At 45.6% G+C, this 21198-nt stretch overlaps 1 protein-coding gene across 17 annotated transcripts in view; it reads right to left on the reverse strand.

Annotated features, from left to right (window-relative positions):
• Positions 1-21198, reverse strand: part of PARD3 (par-3 family cell polarity regulator) — a 919963-nt gene that overhangs the window by 255740 nt on the left and 643025 nt on the right. For all 17 annotated transcript variants that reach the window (XM_063922114.1, XM_063922110.1, XM_063922109.1 and 14 more), the window contains one exon: positions 20861-21077. In XM_063922114.1, the coding sequence (XP_063778184.1) occupies positions 20861-21077 (217 nt within the window). The remainder of the gene's footprint in view (positions 1-20860; positions 21078-21198) is intronic.

Genomic DNA, 21198 nt, shown 5'->3' on the forward strand with positions numbered 1-21198 from the left:
GAAGGAGTGATTTCGTTATAGGATCCCAGGATTAGCCGATCAGTTTGTTAAAGCCAGAGAAAAATCAAAAATCAAAGGTCTAGTAGTTATGGAGTTCAGAGGTAATCAAGAACAATCAGACAATGGCTATTCACACATTGCAGATAAAGAGCTCATTAATATATGTGGAAGAAAGGTTTATGAGTGGCTCTCCCCGAACTCCGAAGGTTTATGTTATTTAGGAAGGACACTACTTATAACCCTTGTTTAATTATTAAACAGACCTAGCATATGTTCCAGAAATGGAAACAATGTTCAGAAAATGATAGGAATATGTAGATCATGAAAATTTTATGTCACTTTCACGATTTGTTTGTGTCTTCTTCATCTACCCAGCAGAACCTCAATCGAATCCAAACATCAGTGTACAAAGACGTAGGTACATGTATGTGTGAAATGTTCGTCGCAAATCAGACATTATAGGCCAAAGCACTGTCCCAGCATACTCTATAGGTTGAATGTTGTCCCACACCCAACCAGTGGTCCCGTGACCGCCTAGTGCATATAGAGGATGTCTCGTCCTCCTCCCTGTCTTCCCCAAATATAGTCAAGTGTCTGATTTGTGAAATGAATACATACTTGTGTCTAGGTCACCGATTATTGTATGAAATATTTTTTTTTCTTATGTTAATAATTGATGGCAGTTATTGTTTACTGCCAAAGGGTGGACTGTCGAAGTAAAAAAACATTACATAGAAAGAACATACAAACTCTACACACAAATAAGTCGCTATACTTGCAAATACGCGCAGCGAGCACAGCAATATATGGTAACACACGCATTTACACGGACATGCCACAGAGATGGATTCCACACTTATTTCATACAGTACATAATTATAATAATATCAAGCGCCAGACATCATGATGACTTAAAATTATACAATGAGGTAATGTCATGTATGTGTATTATTTGAACGAATCAATATACACCTGTCACATTTGGTATTTTAGCAACCACATTAATGTGTAGATTCATTTGATACTTGTTATTAAGTTGTAGGACATTGCAACAAATAGTTATGATTAAATGTATGAAAGCTAAAATCACTCTTATTAGTACAATGGACAGGAAGCTCAGGCCAGCCCCCTCAGACGTCCCCAAGGCTGAACCTGTTCAGCACACGAACAAACCAGTGACTCATCATGAATGAGAAAGTCCCCTCCCCCAAAAACTAGATAACACATTGCTGATCAAACAGGAGGTGGTTGCTGTTGTTTTGTACCAGACGATGATGGAGTTACTTCTAGACCAGTTCCTGCATGATTTTACAGAGAGAGAGAGTGTGATATGGAGAGACGAATTTATATGAGAAAGATAATGGTATTGTATGCTGGCCTGTAACAGTAACTGTATGTAATAACTGCTAACTGTATAAATTGTAATCATGTAATTATGTGTATACTGCACATTGTGATATATTGAATACATATCCTTTTAATAACAAATGTATACATCAATGAGCTTTCGAACTCAGATAATGTGTGGGTGTATTGTTTTCTCTTATGGGATGCAGTGTTTTGCTATGTGTAGCGCACATTCATGGCACATGGTAATAAGAGGTGCAGGCGTTTACAATATATATTAGAGCTGGCATTTTAAATATTTGTTAGAAAGCAATTTGGCATTTACAAAGCAGAGCTTGAGCTCTGTTCCTGTGAACCGGCAGTTGCTGGTTTTTGTGTGTACCTCTAGCGCCTCTGGTGTCCGTAGAAGAACCTCTGGTTTTGTCCTTAAACTTAGCAGTCCGAAAGGACTGTAGATTAGGTCCTGAGTAGACCTTCCTGGCTGGGGGAGCTGCAGAAGGAAGATACGTGGACTTACCCACAGTAGCTTTGGAGATCCATTTGTCTAGTTCACAGGTGCATGTTTTGCAGATCTCCTCAAAGAATCACAAGTGAAATAATTAGCTCCACCTGTGGACCTTTTAAAATGTGTCAGTGAGTAATTAATACACCGGTGCACTTGCTGGGTTACCTGCAAAACATGCACTGTGTGGGGTCCTGAGGACCGAGTTTGAGAACCACTGGTCTAGTTCATCTCCAAATAAGGCCTCTCCTGTGAAGGGTAGGCCTTCCACACCTTTCCTGGAGTCCGTGTCAGCAGTCCACTGTCGTAGCCATAAGCCTCTGCGTGCTGACACTGCCATAGCAGTGGTGCGTGCATTAAGCAATCCTATTTATTTTATGGCTTCCACCATAAAATTTGCAGAGTCCTGAATATGTTGCAGGAGTAAAATAACATCCCCCTGAGGCAAGGTACCTAACCCCTCAATTAGGTTACCCGACCATTTGGCGATGGCCTTAGTAATCCACCCACATGCTATAGTGGGTCTCTGGGCCACCCCAGCAGCTGTATACAAAGATTTGAGTGTATTCTCAATTCTATGATCAGCCGTGTCTTTTAGGGAAGCTGAACCCGGGACAGGCAGTACAATTTTCCGTTACAGCCTGGATACTGATGCATCCACTATCGGTGGATTTTCCCATTTTTTCCTGTCCTTGGGAGGAAAAGATGATATCAACCTTTTAGGAATTTTAAATTACCTATCAGGATTAACCCACGGTTCTTCAAACAGGGTATTTAGTTCCTTTGACACAGGAAAAGTGGCTGAGGATTTCTTTTTTATATTAAAATAAGACTCCTCAGTCTCCTCTGTTACCTTATCAGGGATATACAGAACGTTTCTGATAGCTTCTATGAGAGCCTCTATTCCCTGTGACAGAGTAGCCTCCCCCACCTCTGAGTCCACCTCCCCCTCCTCCAAGTCTCACCCTTCATCATCAGAATCAGACTCCAGGATATGAGCCAAAGGACGTTTATGCGGACAAATGGCAGGGGACTGAGACGCTGTTTGGGTACTGAGTCTCTGTTTATAAACTCAGTCATCGATTGTCTCAAGTATTGCGTCTCTTTCTCATTGCGGGACAATTTAGAAGAGATATTGGAAATCAGTCCCTTAATGGAATCTAGCCAAGCTGGCTCTGCCCCGCTAGCCTGGGAAGGTACACTGCACTAAGTACACTGTAGTGAACCCCCTGGGGAAGAGGAACACTGTGCCTTACATGAAACACACTCTTTGTCTGACATACTGTGACAGTGACTGCACACACACACACACACACTGGAAAAGGTTAAATGCACAATTAACCCACAAAGAGCCCTTCAAGAGAGACACAGAGATAGCCTGGAACCAGCACACAGCACCCTTACTGCTAATGCCAAGCTTAGCCGGGTCGCAGACTAAGTACCCAGATTGGGGACTTAGTACACTAGTAAGCGCTCCCCCCCCTGCTATGACCCCCTAGTACCGCTGAGGATTACATCAGTAATTACCTCAGAGACTCTGGAGACTCTCCGGAGGAGCTGCGCGTCCCTGTCAGTCAGCGTCTGTGTCCACTGCAGAGGGAAAATGGCACTGGTGAGCTCCTGGATCCACTCATAGGGAAGCCCCGCCCCGTCAATGGTGCACTGACTTCCCGCTTTTTATACTGACTGAGGTCATTTTTAGTGCTTAAAATGGAGTCAGTCCCCTTTCTATGTCTGTAATGCCAGTCTGGGTACTGTGTACACCCGCCGTAGTGTACTTAGACTCAGTTTGCTCCTTCAGAAGTGGTGCATCCACACTGTCTGGAGACTCTGCCGCCGCCGTAGAAGCCGCACGTCTCTGTACCCTAATGCTGCCATAATGGCCGGCGACCCGCTAACCTGGATGCCGGCTTAGTACTCACCACTCTTCATTCTTCTGGAGCTGTTAGGGGTGGCGGCGTGCTGCGGGAATGTACGCTTGTCGTGGTGGGGCATGCAAATAGTTCCCTCAGGAGCTAGTGTCCTGTCAGTGGGAAACGGGACCATTAACCCTTCAAGAGTTTGGGACGTTCCCCCCACTAAGGTCCACGAAGCAGGCAGGCTGGTGCCATCAAGTCCTGCCTGAAAATAACAAACAGATAAAATAAATGCAGAAAACTCTTCAGGAGCTTCGAGCGACGTGACCAGCTCCTCCGGGCACAATTTCTAAACTGAGTCTGGTAGGAGGGGCATAGAGGGAGGAGCCAGCGCACACTATCAAATTCCTAAAGTGCCCAAGGCTCCTAGTGGACTCGTCTATACCCCATGGTACTAAATGGATTCCAAGTATCCTCTAGGACGTAAGAGAAACAACAAGTGAAACGAGGGAGGTTTACATAGAGAAAAACATTGATATATAACGATGGCTTTACAGCACTGATCTGCACTCTATGCGGTAACATTCACATCTTCCAGAATCTGGTGTGAGTAGATCTACAAGGAATATGCAGGTACGTTTGTGGTCCAAATCTCCAAACAACCTATTTTTCTCACTCGCAGATTAGGGAGATATTAAATTGTGGTTTTGAACCGCAGGTGTGGGATGCTGGCCGATCTCTGACCTTTTTTTTTTCTTTTTTTTTTATAAAGGGGAAATCACTTACATGGCATGGTTTTGCCTTATAAGTGTCTGCCCCTTTAAAAAAAAATGTCCAAAATTGGCCAGCATTCAACACCTCCAGCGATCTGGAACTTCATTACATCCCACCGTTAGGGTGGGTTCCCTATTATTATTTCCGTGCACACTTACTGTGTATAAACACTAATGAATGATATTATTAGTCATATGTAGGGATACAGGTTGTAACATCCCCCCCCCCAAAATAAATAAATCAATAAATTCCTTATATGCTCATTTTAACAGATATAATAAATATTTAAAAAATGTACTTGGGGGAGTGGGATATATACGGGATCAAGGGAGTGTTGAAATGTAATTCTTCTTTGATGCAAAATTGAATAATGGATCAAATCCAGTAACAACGGAGAATAAAGAACAGGAATTCGTCTTAAATAATTGGTTTTCACAGCTGAATCTTCATCAAAATAATTTTGACAGAGGGCAAAAATATACAACCTACTGTTCAATGAGAACAAAAAAGTTCACAAACTGTATAATCACGTCTGTAAGACTATTATGCATCAGTACCTTCTAACTTTGTGTCAGAATGTTATTATTTTATCTAGAGATGAGCGCCTGAAATTTTTCGGGTTTTGTGTTTTGGTTTTGGGTTCGGTTCCGCGGCCGTGTTTTGGGTTCGAACGCGTTTTGGCAAAACCTCACCGAATTTTTTTTGTCGGATTCGGGTGTGTTTTGGATTCGGGTGTTTTTTTCAAAAAACACTAAAAAACAGCTTAAATCATAGAATTTGGGGGTCATTTTGATCCCAAAGTATATTAACCTCAAAAACCATAATTTCCACTCATTTTCAGTCTATTCTGAATACCTCACACCTCACAATATTATTTTTAGTCCTAAAATTTGCACCGAGGTCGCTGTGTGAGTAAGATAAGCGACCCTAGTGGCCGACACAAACACCGGGCCCATCTAGGAGTGGCACTGCAGTGTCACGCAGGATGTCCCTTCCAAAAAACCCTCCCCAAACAGCACATGACGCAAAGAAAAAAAGAGGCGCAATGAGGTAGCTGTGTGAGTAAGATTAGCGACCCTAGTGGCCGACACAAACACCGGGCCCATCTAGGAGTGGCACTGCAGTGTCACGCAGGATGTCCCTTCCAAAAAACCCTCCCCAAACAGCACATGACGCAAAGAAAAAAAGAGGCGCAATGAGGTAGCTGACTGTGTGAGTAAGATTAGCGACCCTAGTGGCCGACACAAACACCGGGCCCATCTAGGAGTGGCACTGCAGTGTCACGCAGGATGTCCCTTCCAAAAAACCCTCCCCAATCAGCACATGATGCAAAGAAAAAGAAAAGAAAAAAGAGGTGCAAGATGGAATTGTCCTTGGGCCCTCCCACCCACCCTTATGTTGTATAAACAAAACAGGACATGCACACTTTAACCAACCCATCATTTCAGTGACAGGGTCTGCCACACGACTGTGACTGATATGACGGGTTGGTTTGGACCCCCCCCAAAAAAGAAGCAATTAATCTCTCCTTGCACAAACTGGCTCTACAGAGGCAAGATGTCCACCTCATCTTCACCCTCCGATATATCACCGTGTACATCCCCCTCCTCACAGATTATCAATTCGTCCCCACTGGAATCCACCATCTCAGCTCCCTGTGTACTTTGTGGAGGCAATTGCTGCTGGTCAATGTCTCCGCGGAGGAATTGATTATAATTCATTTTAATGAACATCATCTTCTCCACATTTTCTGGATGTAACCTCGTACGCCGATTGCTGACAAGGTGAGCGGCGGCACTAAACACTCTTTCGGAGTACACACTTGTGGGAGGGCAACTTAGGTAGAATAAAGCCAGTTTGTGCAAGGGCCTCCAAATTGCCTCTTTTTCCTGCCAGTATAAGTACGGACTGTGTGACGTGCCTACTTGGATGCGGTCACTCATATAATCCTCCACCATTCTATCAATGTTGAGAGAATCATATGCAGTGACAGTAGACGACATGTCCGTAATCGTTGTCAGGTCCTTCAGTCCGGACCAGATGTCAGCATCAGCAGTCGCTCCAGACTGCCCTGCATCACCACCAGCGGGTGGGCTCGGAATTCTGAGCCTTTTCCTCGCACCCCCAGTTGCGGGAGAATGTGAAGGAGGAGATGTTGACAGGTCGCGTTCCGCTTGACTTGACAATTTTGTCACCAGCAGGTCTTTCAACCCCAGCAGACCTGTGTCTGCCGGAAAGAGAGATCCAAGGTAGGCTTTAAATCTAGGATCGAGCACGGTGGCCAAAATGTAGTGCTCTGATTTCAACAGATTGACCACCCGTGAATCCTTGTTAAGCGAATTAAGGGCTGCATCCACAAGTCCCACATGCCTAGCGGAATCGCTCCCTTTTAGCTCCTTCTTCAATGCCTCCAGCTTCTTCTGCAAAAGCCTGATGAGGGGAATGACCTGACTCAGGCTGGCAGTGTCTGAACTGACTTCACGTGTGGCAAGTTCAAAGGGCATCAGAACCTTGCACAACGTTGAAATCATTCTCCACTGCACTTGAGACAGGTGCATTCCACCTACTATATCGTGCTCAATTGTATAGGCTTGAATGGCCTTTTGCTGCTCCTCCAACCTCTGAAGCATATAGAGGGTTGAATTCCACCTCGTTACCACTTCTTGCTTCAGATGATGGCAGGGCAGGTTCAGTAGTTTTTGGTGGTGCTCCAGTCTTCTGTACGTGGTGCCTGTACGCCGAAAGTGTCCCGCAATTTTTCTGGCCACCGACAGCATCTCTTGCACGCCCCTGTCGTTTTTAAAAAAATTCTGCACCACCAAATTCAAGGTATGTGCAAAACATGGGACGTGCTGGAATTTGCCCATATTTAATGCACACACAATATTGCTGGCGTTGTCCGATGCCACAAATCCACAGGAGAGTCCAATTGGGGTAAGCCATTCCGCGATGATCTTCCTCAGTTGCCGTAAGAGGTTTTCAGCTGTGTGCGTATTCTGGAAAGCGGTGATACAAAGCGTAGCCTGCCTAGGAAAGAGTTGGCGTTTGCGAGATGCTGCTACTGGTGCCGCCGCTGCTGTTCTTGCGGCGGGAGTCCATACATCTACCCAGTGGGCTGTCACAGTCATATAGTCCTGACCCTGCCCTGCTCCACTTGTCCACATGTCCGTGGTTAAGTGGACATTGGGTACAACTGCATTTTTTAGGACACTGGTGAGTCTTTTTCTGACGTCCGTGTACATTCTTGGTATCGCCTGCCTAGAGAAGTGGAACCTAGATGGTATTTGGTAACGGGGGCACACTGCCTCAATAAATTGTCTAGTTCCCTGTGAACTAACGGCGGATACCGGACGCACGTCTAACACCAACATAGTTGTCAAGGACTCAGTTATCCGCTTTGCAGTAGGATGACTGCTGTGATATTTCATCTTCCTCGCAAAGGACTGTTGAACAGTCAATTGCTTACTGGAAGTAGTACAAGTGGGCTTACGACTTCCCCTCTGGGATGACCATCGACTCCCAGCGGCAACAGCAGCAGTAGGCGTTACACGCAAGGATGCATCGGAGGAATCCCAGGCAGGAGAGGACTCGTCAGAATTGCCAGTGACATGGCCTGCAGGACTATTGGCATTCCTGGGGAAGGAGGAAATTGACACTGAGGGAGTTGGTGGGGTGGTTTGCGTGAGCTTGGTTACAAGAGGAAGGGATTTACTGGTCAGTGGACTGCTTCCGCTGTCACCCAAAGTTTTTGAACTTGTCACTGACTTATTATGAATGCGCTGCAGGTGACGTATAAGGGAGGATGTTCCGAGGTGGTTAACGTCCTTACCCCTACTTATTACAGCTTGACAAAGGGAACACACGGCTTGACACCTGTTGTCCGCATTTCTGGTGAAATACCTCCACACCGAAGAGCTGATTTTTTTGGTATTTTCACCAGGCATGTCAACGGCCATATTCCTCCCACGGACAACAGGTGTCTACCCGGGTGCCTGACTTAAACAAACCACCTCACCATCAGAATCCTCCTGGTCAATTTCCTCCCCAGCGCCAGCAACACCCATATCCTCCTCATCCTGGTGTACTTCAACACTGACATCTTCAATCTGACTATCAGGAACTGGACTGCGGGTGCTCCTTCCAGCACTTGCAGGGGGCGTGCAAATGGTGGAAGGCGCATGCTCTTCACGTCCAGTGTTGGGAAGGTCAGGCATCGCAACCGACACAATTGGACTCTCCTTGTGGATTTGGGATTTCGAAGAATGCACAGTTCTTTGCTGTGCTGCTTTTGCCAGCTTGAGTCTTTTCATTTTTCTAGCGAGAGGCTGAGTGCTTCCATCCTCATGTGAAGCTGAACCACTAGCCATGAACATAGGCCAGGGCCTCAGCCGTTCCTTGCCACTCCGTGTGGTAAATGGCATATTGGCAAGTTTACGCTTCTCCTCCGACAATTTTATTTTAGGTTTTGGAGTCCTTTTTTTACTGATATTTGGTGTTTTGGATTTGACATGCTCTGTACTATGACATTGGGCATCGGCCTTGGCAGACGACGTTGCTGGCATTTCATCGTCTCGGCCATGACTAGTGGCAGCAGCTTCAGCACGAGGTGGAAGTGGATCTTGATCTTTCCCTAATTTTGGAACCTCAACATTTTTGTTCTCCATATTTTAATAGGCACAACTAAAAGGCACCTCAGGTAAACAATGGAGATGGATGGATTGGATACTAGTATACAATTATGGACGGGCTGCCGAGTGCCGACACAGAGGTAGCCACAGCCGTGAACTACCGCACTGTACTGTGTCTGCTGCTAATATATAGACTGGTTGATAAAGAGATAGTATACTCGTAACTAGTATGTATGTATAAAGAAAGAAAAAAAAACCACGGTTAGGTGGTATATACAATTATGGACGGGCTGCCGAGTGCCGACACAGAGGTAGCCACAGCCGTGAACTACCGCACTGTACTGTGTCTGCTGCTAATATATAGACTGGTTGATAAAGAGATAGTATACTCGTAACTAGTATGTATGTATAAAGAAAGAAAAAAAAACCACGGTTAGGTGGTATATACAATTATGGACGGGCTGCCGAGTGCCGACACAAAGGTAGCCACAGCCGTGAACTACCGCACTGTACTGTGTCTGCTGCTAATATATAGACTGGTTGATAAAGAGATAGTATACTCGTAACTAGTATGTATGTATGTATAAAGAAAGAAAAAAAAAACCACGGTTAGGTGGTATATACAATTATGGACGGGCTGCCGAGTGCCGACACAGAGGTAGCCACAGCCGTGAACTACCGCACTGTACTGTGTCTGCTGCTAATATATAGACTGGTTGATAAAGAGATAGTATACTCGTAACTAGTATGTATGTATAAAGAAAGAAAAAAAAAACACGGTTAGGTGGTATATACAATTATGGACGGGCTGCCGAGTGCCGACACAGAGGTAGCCACAGCCGTGAACTACCGCACTGTACTGTGTCTGCTGCTAATATATAGACTGGTTGATAAAGAGATAGTATACTCGTAACTAGTATGTATGTATAAAGAAAGAAAAAAAAACCACGGTTAGGTGGTATATACAATTATGGACGGGCTGCCGAGTGCCGACACAGAGGTAGCCACAGCCGTGAACTACCGCACTGTACTGTGTCTGCTGCTAATATATAGACTGGTTGATAAAGAGATAGTATACTCGTAACTAGTATGTATGTATAAAGAAAGAAAAAAAAACCACGGTTAGGTGGTATATACAATTATGGACGGGCTGCCGAGTGCCGACACAGAGGTAGCCACAGCCGTGAACTACCGCACTGTACTGTGTCTGCTGCTAATATATAGACTGGTTGATAAAGAGATAGTATACTCGTAACTAGTATGTATGTATAAAGAAAGAAAAAAAAACCACGGTTAGGTGGTATATACAATTATGGACGGGCTGCCGAGTGCCGACACAGAGGTAGCCACAGCTGTGAACTACCGCACTGTACTGTGTCTGCTGCTAATATAGACTGGTTGATAAAGAGATAGTATACTCGTAACTAGTATGTATGTATAAAGAAAGAAAAAAAAACCACGGTTAGGTGGTATATACAATTATGGACGGGCTGCCGAGTGCCGACACAGAGGTAGCCACAGCCGTGAACTACCGCACTGTACTGTGTCTGCTGCTAATATATAGACTGGTTGATAAAGAGATAGTATACTCGTAACTAGTATGTATGTATAAAGAAAGAAAAAAAAACCACGGTTAGGTGGTATATACAATTATGGACGGGCTGCCGAGTGCCGACACAGAGGTAGCCACAGCCGTGAACTACCGCACTGTACTGTGTCTGCTGCTAATATAGACTGGTTGATAAAGAGATAGTATACTCGTAACTAGTATGTATGTATAAAGAAAGAAAAAAAAACCACGGTTAGGTGGTATATACAATTATGGACGGGCTGCCGAGTGCCGACACAGAGGTAGCCACAGCCGTGAACTACCGCACTGTACTGTGTCTGCTGCTAATATAGACTGGTTGATAAAGAGATAGTATACTACTAATATTATATATACTGGTGGTCAGGTCACTGGTCACTAGTCACACTGGCAGTGGCACTCCTGCAGCAAAAGTGTGCACTGTTTAATTTTAATAATAAGAATTTACTTACCGATAATTCTATTTCTCGGAGTCCGTAGTGGATGCTGGGGTTCCTGAAAGGACCATGGGGAATAGCGGCTCCGCAGGAGACAGGGCACAAAAAGTAAAGCTTTTACAGGTCAGGTGGTGTGCACTGGCTCCTCCCCCTATGACCCTCCTCCAGACTCCAGTTAGGTACCGTGCCCGGACGAGCGTACACAATAAGGGAGGATTTTGAATCCCGGGTAAGACTCATACCAGCCACACCAATCACACCGTACAACTTGTGATCTAAACCCAGTTAACAGTATGATAACAGAGGAGCCTCTGAAAGATGGCTCCCTAAACAAAATAACCCGAAATAGTTAACAATAACTATGTACAAGTCTTGCAGATAATCCGCACTTGGGATGGGCGCCCAGCATCCACTACGGACTCCGAGAAATAGAATTATCGGTAAGTAAATTCTTATTTTCTCTATCGTCCTAAGTGGATGCTGGGGTTCCTGAAAGGACCATGGGGATTATACCAAAGCTCCCAAACGGGCGGGAGAGTGCGGATGACTCTGCAGCACCGAATGAGAGAACTCCAGGTCCTCTTTTGCCAGGGTATCAAATTTGTAAAATTTTACAAACGTGTTCTCCCCTGACCACGTAGCTGCTCGGCAGAGTTGTAATGCCGAGACCCCTCGGGCAGCCGCCCAGGATGAGCCCACCTTCCTTGTGGAATGGGCCTTAACAGAATTAGGCTGTGGCAGGCCTGCCACAGAATGTGCAAGTTGAATCGTGTTACAAATCCAACGAGCAATCGACTGCTTAGAAGCAGGTGCACCCAACTTGTTGGGTGCATACAGTATAAACAGCGAGTCAGATTTTCTGACTCCAGCCGTCCTTGAAATGTATATCTTTAAAGCTCTGACAACGTCCAACAACTTGGAGTCTTCCAAGTCGTTTGTAGCCGCAGGCACTACAATAGGCTGGTTCAGGTGAAACGCTGACACCACCTTCGGGAGAAAATGCGGACGCGTCCGCAGCTCTGCCCTATCTGAATGGAAAATTAAATAAGGACTTTTATAAGATAAAGCCGCCAATTCTGATACTCTCCTGGCCGAAGCCAGGGCCAGTAACATAGTCACTTTCCATGTGAGATATTTCAAATCCACCTTCTTAAGTGGTTCAAACCAATGGGATTTGAGGAAATCTAAAACTACATTTAGATCCCACGGTGCCACCGGAGGCACCACAGGAGGCTGTATATGCAGTACTCCTTAGACAAAATTCTGGACCTCAGGAACTGAGGCCAATTCTTTTTGGAAGAATATAGACAGGGCCGAAATTTGAACCTTAATAGATCCCAATTTGAGACCCATAGACAATCCTGATTGCAGGAAATGTAGGAAACGACCCAGTTGAAATTCCTCCGTCGGAGCATTCCGACCCTCGCACCATGCCACATATTTCCGCCAAATGCGGTGATAATGCTTTGCGGTGACTTCTTTCCTTGCCTTAATCAAGGTAGGAATGACTTCTTCAGGAATGCCTTTTGCTTTTAGAATCTGGCGTTCCACCGCCATGCCGTCAAACGCAGCCGCGGTAAGTCTTGAAAAAGACAAGGACCCTGCTGAGGCAGGTCCCTTCTCAGAGGTAGAGGCCACGGATCGTCCGTGACCATCTCTTGAAGTTCCGAGTACCAAGTCCTTCTTGGCCAATCCGGAGCCACTAGTATCGTTCTTACTCCTCTTTGCCGTATACTCCTCAATACCTTTGGTATGAGAGGCAGAGGAGGAAACACATATACCGACTGGTACACCCAAGGTGTTACCAGCGCATCCACAGCTATTGCCTGCGGATCTCTTGACCTGGCGCAATACCTGTCCAGTTTTTTGTTGAGGCGAGACGCCATCATGTCCACCATTGGTTTTTCCCAACGGTTTATAATCATGAGGAAAACTTCTGAATGAAGTCCCCACTCTCCCGGGTGAAGATCGTGTCTGCTGAGGAAGTCTGCTTCCCAGTTGTCCACGCCCGGGATGAATACTGCTGACAATGCTATCACGTGATTCTCCGCCCAGCGAAGGATCCTGGCAGCTTCTGCCATTGCACTCCTGCTTCTTGTGCCGCCCTGTCTGTTTACATGGGCGACTGCCGTGATGTTGTCCGACTGGATCAACACCGGTCTTCCTTGAAGCAGAGGTTCCGCCTGGTTTAGAGCATTGTAGATTGCTCTTAGTTCCAGAATGTTTATGTGAAGAGACTTTTCCAGGCTCGTCCACACTCCCTGGAAGTTTCTTCCCTGTGTGACTGCTCCCCAGCCTCTCAGGCTGGCGTCCGTGGTCACCAGGATCCAATCCTGTATGCCGAATCTGCGGCCCTCCAGTAGATGAGCCTCCTGCAACCACCACAGAAGAGATACCCTTGTCCTTGGAGACAGGGTTATCCGCTGATGCATCTGAAGATGCGATCCGGACCATTCGTCCAGCAAATCTCCCTGAAAATGTTTTGCGTGAGATCTGCCGAATGGAATCGCTTCGTAAGAAGCCACCATTTTTCCCAGGCCTCCTGTGCATTAATGCACTGATACTTGGCCTGGTTTTAGGAGGTTTCTGACTAGGTCGGATAACTCCCTGGCTTTCCCCTCCAGGAGAAATACCTTTTTCTGGACTATGCCCAGAATCATTCCTGGGAACAGCAGACGTATCATCGGAAAAACAGCTGCGATTTTTGGAATATTTAGAATCCACTCGTGCTATCGTAGAACTACTTTAGATAGTTCTTTTCCGACCTCCAACTGTTCTCTGGAACTTGCCCCTTTCAGGATATCGTCCAAGTAAGGGATAATTAAGATGCCCTTTTCTTTGAAGAGAGTCATCTTTTCGGCCATTACCTTGGTAAAGGCCCGGGGTGCCGTGGATAATTCAACGGCAACTTTTGAAACTGATATTGACAGTTCTGTATCACGAACCCGATGTACCCTTGTTGAGAAGGGCAAATTTGGACATGGAGGTAATCCTTGATGTCCAGGGACACCATATAGTCCCCTTCTTTCCGGTTCGCTATCACTGCTCTGAGTGACTCCATCTTGATTTGAACCTTTATGTAAGTGTTCAAAGATTTCAGATTTAGACTATGTCTCACCAAGCCGTCTGGCTTCAGTACCACCATATAGTGTGGAAGACTAATACCCTTTTCCTTGTTGTAGGAGGGGTACTTTGATTATCACCTGCTGGAAATACAGCTTGTGAATTTTTCCCAATACTGCCTCCCTGTTGGAGGGAGCCGTTGGTAACGCAGACTTCAGGAACCTGCGAGGAAAAGATGTCTCGACTCTCCAATCTGTACCCCTGGGATAATACTAGTACGATCCAGGGGTCAACTTGCGAGTGATCCCACTGCGCGTTGAGACTCTTGAGACTACACCCCCACCTAACCTGAGTCCGCTTACACGGCCCCAGCGTCATGCTGGGGACTTGGCAGACGCGGTGGAAGGCTTCCTTTCCTGGGAAGGAGCTGTCTGCTGCAGTCTACTTCCCTTTCCTCTATGTCTGGGCAGATATGACTGGCCTTTTGCCCGCTTGCCCTCATGGGAACGGAAGGATTGAGGCTGAAAAGACGGTGTCTGTTTCTGCTGAGATGTAACTTGGGGTAAAAAGGTTGGATTTCCAGCTGTTGCCGAGACCCCCAGGTCCGTTGGACCGACCCCAAATAACTCTTTCCCTTTATACGGCCATACTTCCATGTGTCGTATGGGATATGTATCACCTGACCACTGTCGTGTCCATGACACCGTCTGGGAGATATGGATCACGCACTTATTTTGATGCCAGAGTGCACATATCCCTCTGTGCATCTCGCATACATAAATATATAATGCATCCTATTAAATGCTCTATATCAATCAAATATTTTCAGTCAGGGAAACCGACCAAGCCAACCCAGCACTGCATCTCCAGGCTGATGGCGATCGCTGGTCGCAGTATAACCACCTTATGTGTGTATATACTTTTTAGGATATTTTTCCAGCTGCCTATCAGCTGGCTCCTTGAGGGCGGCCGTATCTGGAGACGGTAACGCCACTTGATAAGCGTGTGAGCGCCTTATTCATTCCCAACGCGCCCTAACTTCTGGCGGGAAAGGGTATAACGCCAATATTTGCTATCGGGGTAAACCCACGCATCATCACACACTTTATTTTATTTTATCTGATTCAGGAAAAACTACAGGTAGTTTTTTCACTCCCACATAATACCCTTTTTTGTGGTACTTGTAGTATCAGAAATATGTAACACCTCCTTCATTGCCCTTAACGTGTGGCCCTAATAAGGAATACGTTTGTTTATTCACCGTCGACACTGGATTCAGTGTCGGTGTCTGTGTCTGTGTCGACCGACTGAGGTAAATGGGCGTTATTAAAAACCCCTGACGGTGTTTCTGAGACGCCTGGACCGGTACTAATTGTTTGTCGGCCGTCTCATGTCGTCAACCGACCTTGCAGCGTGTTGACATTCTCACGTAATTCCCTAAATAAGCCATCCATACCGGTGTCGACTCCCTAGAGAGTGACATCACCATCATAGGCAATTGCTCCGCCTCCTCCAACATCGTCCTCATACATGTCGACACACACGTACCGACACACAGCACACACACCGGGAATGCTCTGACAGAGGACAGGACCCCACTAGCCCTTTGGAGAGACAGAGGGAGAGTTTGCCAGCACACACCAAAAAAACGCTATAATTACATAGGGACAACCTTATATAAGTGTTTCTCCCTTATAGCATCTTTAATATATTTATATCGCCAATTTAGTGCCCCCCCTCTCTGTTTAAACCCTGTTTCTGTAGTGCAGTGCAGGGGAGAGCCTGGGAGCCTTCTCTCCAGCCTTTCTGTGAGAGAAAATGGCGCTGTGTGCTGAGGAGATAGGCCCCGCCCCTTTTTCGGCGGGCTCGTCTCCCGCTATTTATTGTATTTAGGCAGGGGTTAAATATCTCCATATAGCCTCTGGGGGCTATATGTGAGGTATTTTTAGCCTTATATAGGTTTACATTTGCCTCCCAGGGCGCCCCCCCCCAGCGCCCTGCACCCTCAGTGACTGCCGTGTGAAGTGTGCTGAGAGGAAAATGGCGCACAGCTGCAGTGCTGTGCGCTACCTTTAGAAGACTGCAGGAGTCTTCAGCCGCCGATTCTGGACCTCTTCTTGCTTCAGCATCTGCGAGGGGGCCGGCGGCGAGGCTCCGGTGACCATCCAGGCTGTACCTGTGATCGTCCCTCTGGAGCTTCATGTCCAGTAGCCAAGAAGCCAATCCATCCTGCACGCAGGTGAGTTCACTTCTTCTCCCCTCTGTCCCTCGTTGCAGTGATCCTGTTGCCAGCAGGAATCACTGTAAAATAAAAAACCTAAGCTAAACTTCTCTAAGCAGCTCTTTATGAGAGCCACCTAGAATTGCACCCTTCTCGGCCGGGCACAAAAATCTAACTGGAGTCTGGAGGAGGGTCATAGGGGGAGGAGCCAGTGCACACCACCTGACCTGTAAAAGCTTTACTTTTTGTGCCCTGTCTCCTGCGGAGCCGCTATTCCCCATGGTCCTTTCAGGAACCCCAGCATCCACTTAGGACGATAGAGAAATAATATTATGTACTCCTGGCTCCTGCTATAACCTATAACTGGCACTGCAGTAGTGCTCCCCAGTCTCCCCCACAATTATAAGCTGTGTGAGCTGAGCAGTCAGACAGATATATAATATATATAGATGATGCAGCACACTGGCCTGAGCCTGAGCAGTGCACACAGATATGGTATGTGACTGACTGAGTCACTGTGTGTATCGCTTTTTTCAGGCAGAGAACGGATATATTAAATAAACTGCACTGTGTGTCTGGTGGTCACTCACTATATAATATATTATGTACTCCTGGCTCCTGCTATAACCTATAACTGGCACTGCAGTAGTGCTCCCCAGTCTCCCCCACAATTATAAGCTGTGTGAGCTGAGCAGTCAGACAGATATATATAATATTATATATAGATATTATGATAATAGATGATGCAGCACACTGGCCTGAGCCTGAGCAGTGCACACAGATATGGTATGTGACTGAGTCACTGTGTGCTGTGTATCGCTTTTTTCAGGCAGAGAACGGATTATAAATAAAACTGGTGGTCACTATCAGCAAAACTCTGCACTGTACGGAGTACTCCTAATGCTCCCCAAAATTAGTAAATCAAGTGTCTCTCTAATCTATTCTAAACGGAGAGGACGCCAGCCACGTCCTCTCCCTATCAATCTCAATGCACGTGTGAAAAATGGCGGCGACGCGCGGCTCCTTATATAGAATCCGAGTCTCGCGATAGAATCCGAGCCTCGCGAGAATCCGACAGCGTCATGATGACGTTCGGGCGCGCTCGGGTTAACCGAGCAAGGCGGGAAGATCCGAGTCGCTCGGACCCGTGAAAAAAAACATGAAGTTCTGGCGGGTTCGGATTCAGAGAAACCGAACCCGCTCATCTCTAATTTTATCCCCCCCCACCAAAAAACAAACAAACAAACAAACAAACAAACCCCTGTGAAATAGTTTTTACCTTATCAATGTACATAGCTGCAGATATTGGTATGTGAATGTCAAGAGCAGTATAAATTAGAATTTGTGAACATTAGTGAGGAATCTGCTAGCTGATTGGCATGTAATTTGCATTATTCAGCTGCATTCCGTAAGCGAGGATATGCTAACGAACCCTTCAGCAGAACACAAAACAAATGTGAAATGCAGCAACAAACTCAACCCTAACATATTCTGCATGGAAGGGAATATGTAACAGATAATGCATTCAGTTGTTGCTACTAATTGAAAGCTATGGGTTAAACAGCAGTAGTTATGATATCATATGAAATAACTGAATTTAGGCAAACGTGTTACAGCAGTGATTCCCAAACTGGGTGCCACGGGGAACTTGCAGGGGTGCCACAGGTTGGTGATCCAGGACCAATTCACATTATTTATGGTCAATCTACTGTACTAAGCAAAACCAGCGGCTGCCAATCATAAAATATGTGGACAAACAGAAGCAAATCCTGTCCATCACCACATAACTGAACCTAAGGATGACATATAAACATTATTTGCTTAACTTAATATTTATTTCTGAATTTGAAGGGTGCAGTGAGAAAAATTCTGATTACCTAGGGCACTCTGATTTAAAACAGTTTGGGAAGCCCTGTGTTACAGTAAGAAAATAAAGCTATTGTACCCCTATAGAGCTTTGGAAAAGCCATTCTTCCATTATTTAGGATAAACAGATAGTGACATGCAGCACATATTTTATTGGTACTGTATCCAGGAATTACCGATGTGTTGTATTAGCTAATAGCCATCTATTCTTACTTTAGGGAGCTTTTAAAATGGTTTGATATACTTTCAGATTTTGCATGGGCTGATACTTGGCTCTCACTACACGACACCTGACAATCATTTAGCCAATATGCACCTTAATTGATTGAACCCATGGTGTAAATGGTGAAACTGGTGTTACTGTGTTTAGTTACACTTCAGAATGAAGTATTAGCCATGCAGTCTTCACTTTATCTACTGTCCCTCAGCAGAATGAATGACTTTCCTACACGATTATTGTATTTCTAACAACATACAGGAAGAGAAACGGTTAATCAGCGTTCTTCAAGACTGCATTGTGTGTCTTCGTTAAACTTAAATAATGCATTGTTATTCACAAGGGGGTGAATTAACAAGGCTTTTGTCTAAGAAATTTCCTGTGATGTATGTACACCAGTGTTTTCCTCCCTCAGCAGTGTGGGTGGATGTTGTTTAACACTACCAGTGCCAAAGGGGACAGCAAACAAGCTTTGTCAGCAGAATCAGCAGCGGCTAGACATGGTCATTCTGCTGTCACATGGTGAGGTCACAAAATGTAATTAAGCCTGGCTACTGGAGGAGCTAAGGATAAAGTGCGCTACATTAGGAATATGCAAAATACTAAGGCCCCCATTTATGAAGCCTTGCAGTGTGTTAAATTCATACTTGCCTACCTGACCCTCTCCATGAGGGAGAAAATGCTCTGTTCCTGGACTTTCCTGGTAATGTATGATTGCCATCACCTGTGGTGAGCTAGTTAATTGATAAGAAAGGTGTTTCACCACAGGTGATGGCAATCATACAGTACCAGGAAAGTCCAGGAACAGAGAATTTTCTCCCTCATGGAGAGGGTCAGGTAGGCAAGTATGGTTAAATTGCAGAGTGATAAAGTACCAGCCAATTAGCTCCTAACTGCCATGTTACTGGCTGTGTTTGAAAAATGATATTTATGAGCTAATTGGTTGGTACTTTATCACTGTGCTATTTATCACTCTCCAAGGCTTGATAAATCTGGTCCTTAGGACTGGCTCTAACATTGTGCAGCCATTTCCTGAATGCACTCTTCAAAACCCTTTAGTTAAGACTGGGAAAGAACAAATGCAAACAGACCTCCATTTTATCTCATGAAAGGGAGTATGTAACAGATAATGCATTCATTTGTTGCTACTAATTGAAAGCTATGGGTTAAACAGCAGTAGTTATGATATCATATGAAATAACTGAATTTAGGCAAACGTGTTACAGCAGTGATTCCCTTAGAGTTTTTCTGAGGATATTCTCAGAAAGCTGGGACTCTCCCCTTTCAGTGGACACTGGCTGCTTGTCTCTACTATGCCCAGAACCAGAGATATCAGCCTTCAAGCAGCTGGTCCCTGCTACAGCTCCACACGCCTAATATGCAGTTTTATATTTTTGTTGGTGGATTGCTCTGGCTACTGACCTCTGATCCCCAAGTCCCCAGTACCTGCTGAAAGGTGGGACTCTCTAGTTTTTGTTTTATCCCATTAAAGCTAAGAAATCTATTTCCAGGAACTGGAGATATCTGCAGTAAAGCAAGCTGCCCTGACCCCTGGAAAATGAATATTAAGCCCACTCCACTGTCCTCCCCTCCCCTGTGTATTAAACACCCCCTACCACCCTGGAAGTCATGTACTAGGGCCCCTTCATTCAGCACAATGTCCCCTTCTACAGTTTAGTGTTCTCCTTCCCGCCCCATTTGTGCAGAAAAGGAGTAATTAGCAGAAATTATTTCTCCAGGTCCTAAATGCTGAGCGAAAGATAGAACCCCCCTACCCCCCGCGGGACATCAAAGCTGCTGCTGATAGCACCCCCCACCCCTACCGCTGATGGGTGGGTAGGGGCCCCTGTGCATTGCTGTGCCCAGGGGCCTAAACTGCTGTTAAGACGGCTCTGTGCATGGGCACGCCTCCTGTGAAAATGTCACACCTCCTGAAAAGTACCTGGGCCAAGCTAGTCTCTCCACTGCCCTGGATGGAGCAGCAGGTGGACTGAGGTGACCAGGCTTATGTTGTGTCCCTTTACTTGTATATTAATATAATAACTCCTTCCATTAAGGTACGAGGCATAAATCTGATTCAAAGAGAAGTGACGTGTCTACAGAGGACATAGTTTTGCCAGTTATCACTTCAGGCAACATGCAATACTTAATAGTTCTAGAACATTTTAGAATGCGATTACCACCAAATACCCTGCATGAAATCTTCAGTAGAGTGCTGTTAGAAAATGTTGCAGCTACATAGGTAAAATATCACAAGTCAGCATGCAGCGTGTCAGGAAACTGGCATTAACAATTTTACTCCAAAGCATTACAGCAATCAGCATTTTGTTAACAGTTATCTGTTTCCTGGATGTGACTTACCGGAACATGTCTCCCAGACCTTTCAGCACCCCTCCTTTCTTGGCCTTGCTTTTATCCTTTTCTCTGTCCTTTTTCTTCTCCTTTCCACTCTTGTCCTTTTTGCCCTTATCTTGGCTGGAACCATTAACTTGTCTCTCAAGCGAGTGGGAAGGCTGGTCACTGGCGGTAGACACAGACTCACGCCCTGATCTGGAACTCTCTTCAGTGTCTTCTTCCACTAAAAAGGAATAAGAGTGTTACACCACTAGACAGGACACACATCTGCCATTGACCACTGGACTCTTCTACACATAATGCACAAAAAGGGAGAAGAAAAAACTAAAGCAAATCCCTTTTGG

This window comes from Pseudophryne corroboree, chromosome 5 (assembly GCF_028390025.1).
Source record: "Pseudophryne corroboree isolate aPseCor3 chromosome 5, aPseCor3.hap2, whole genome shotgun sequence".
Classification (NCBI taxonomy): Eukaryota; Metazoa; Chordata; class Amphibia; order Anura; family Myobatrachidae; genus Pseudophryne; species Pseudophryne corroboree.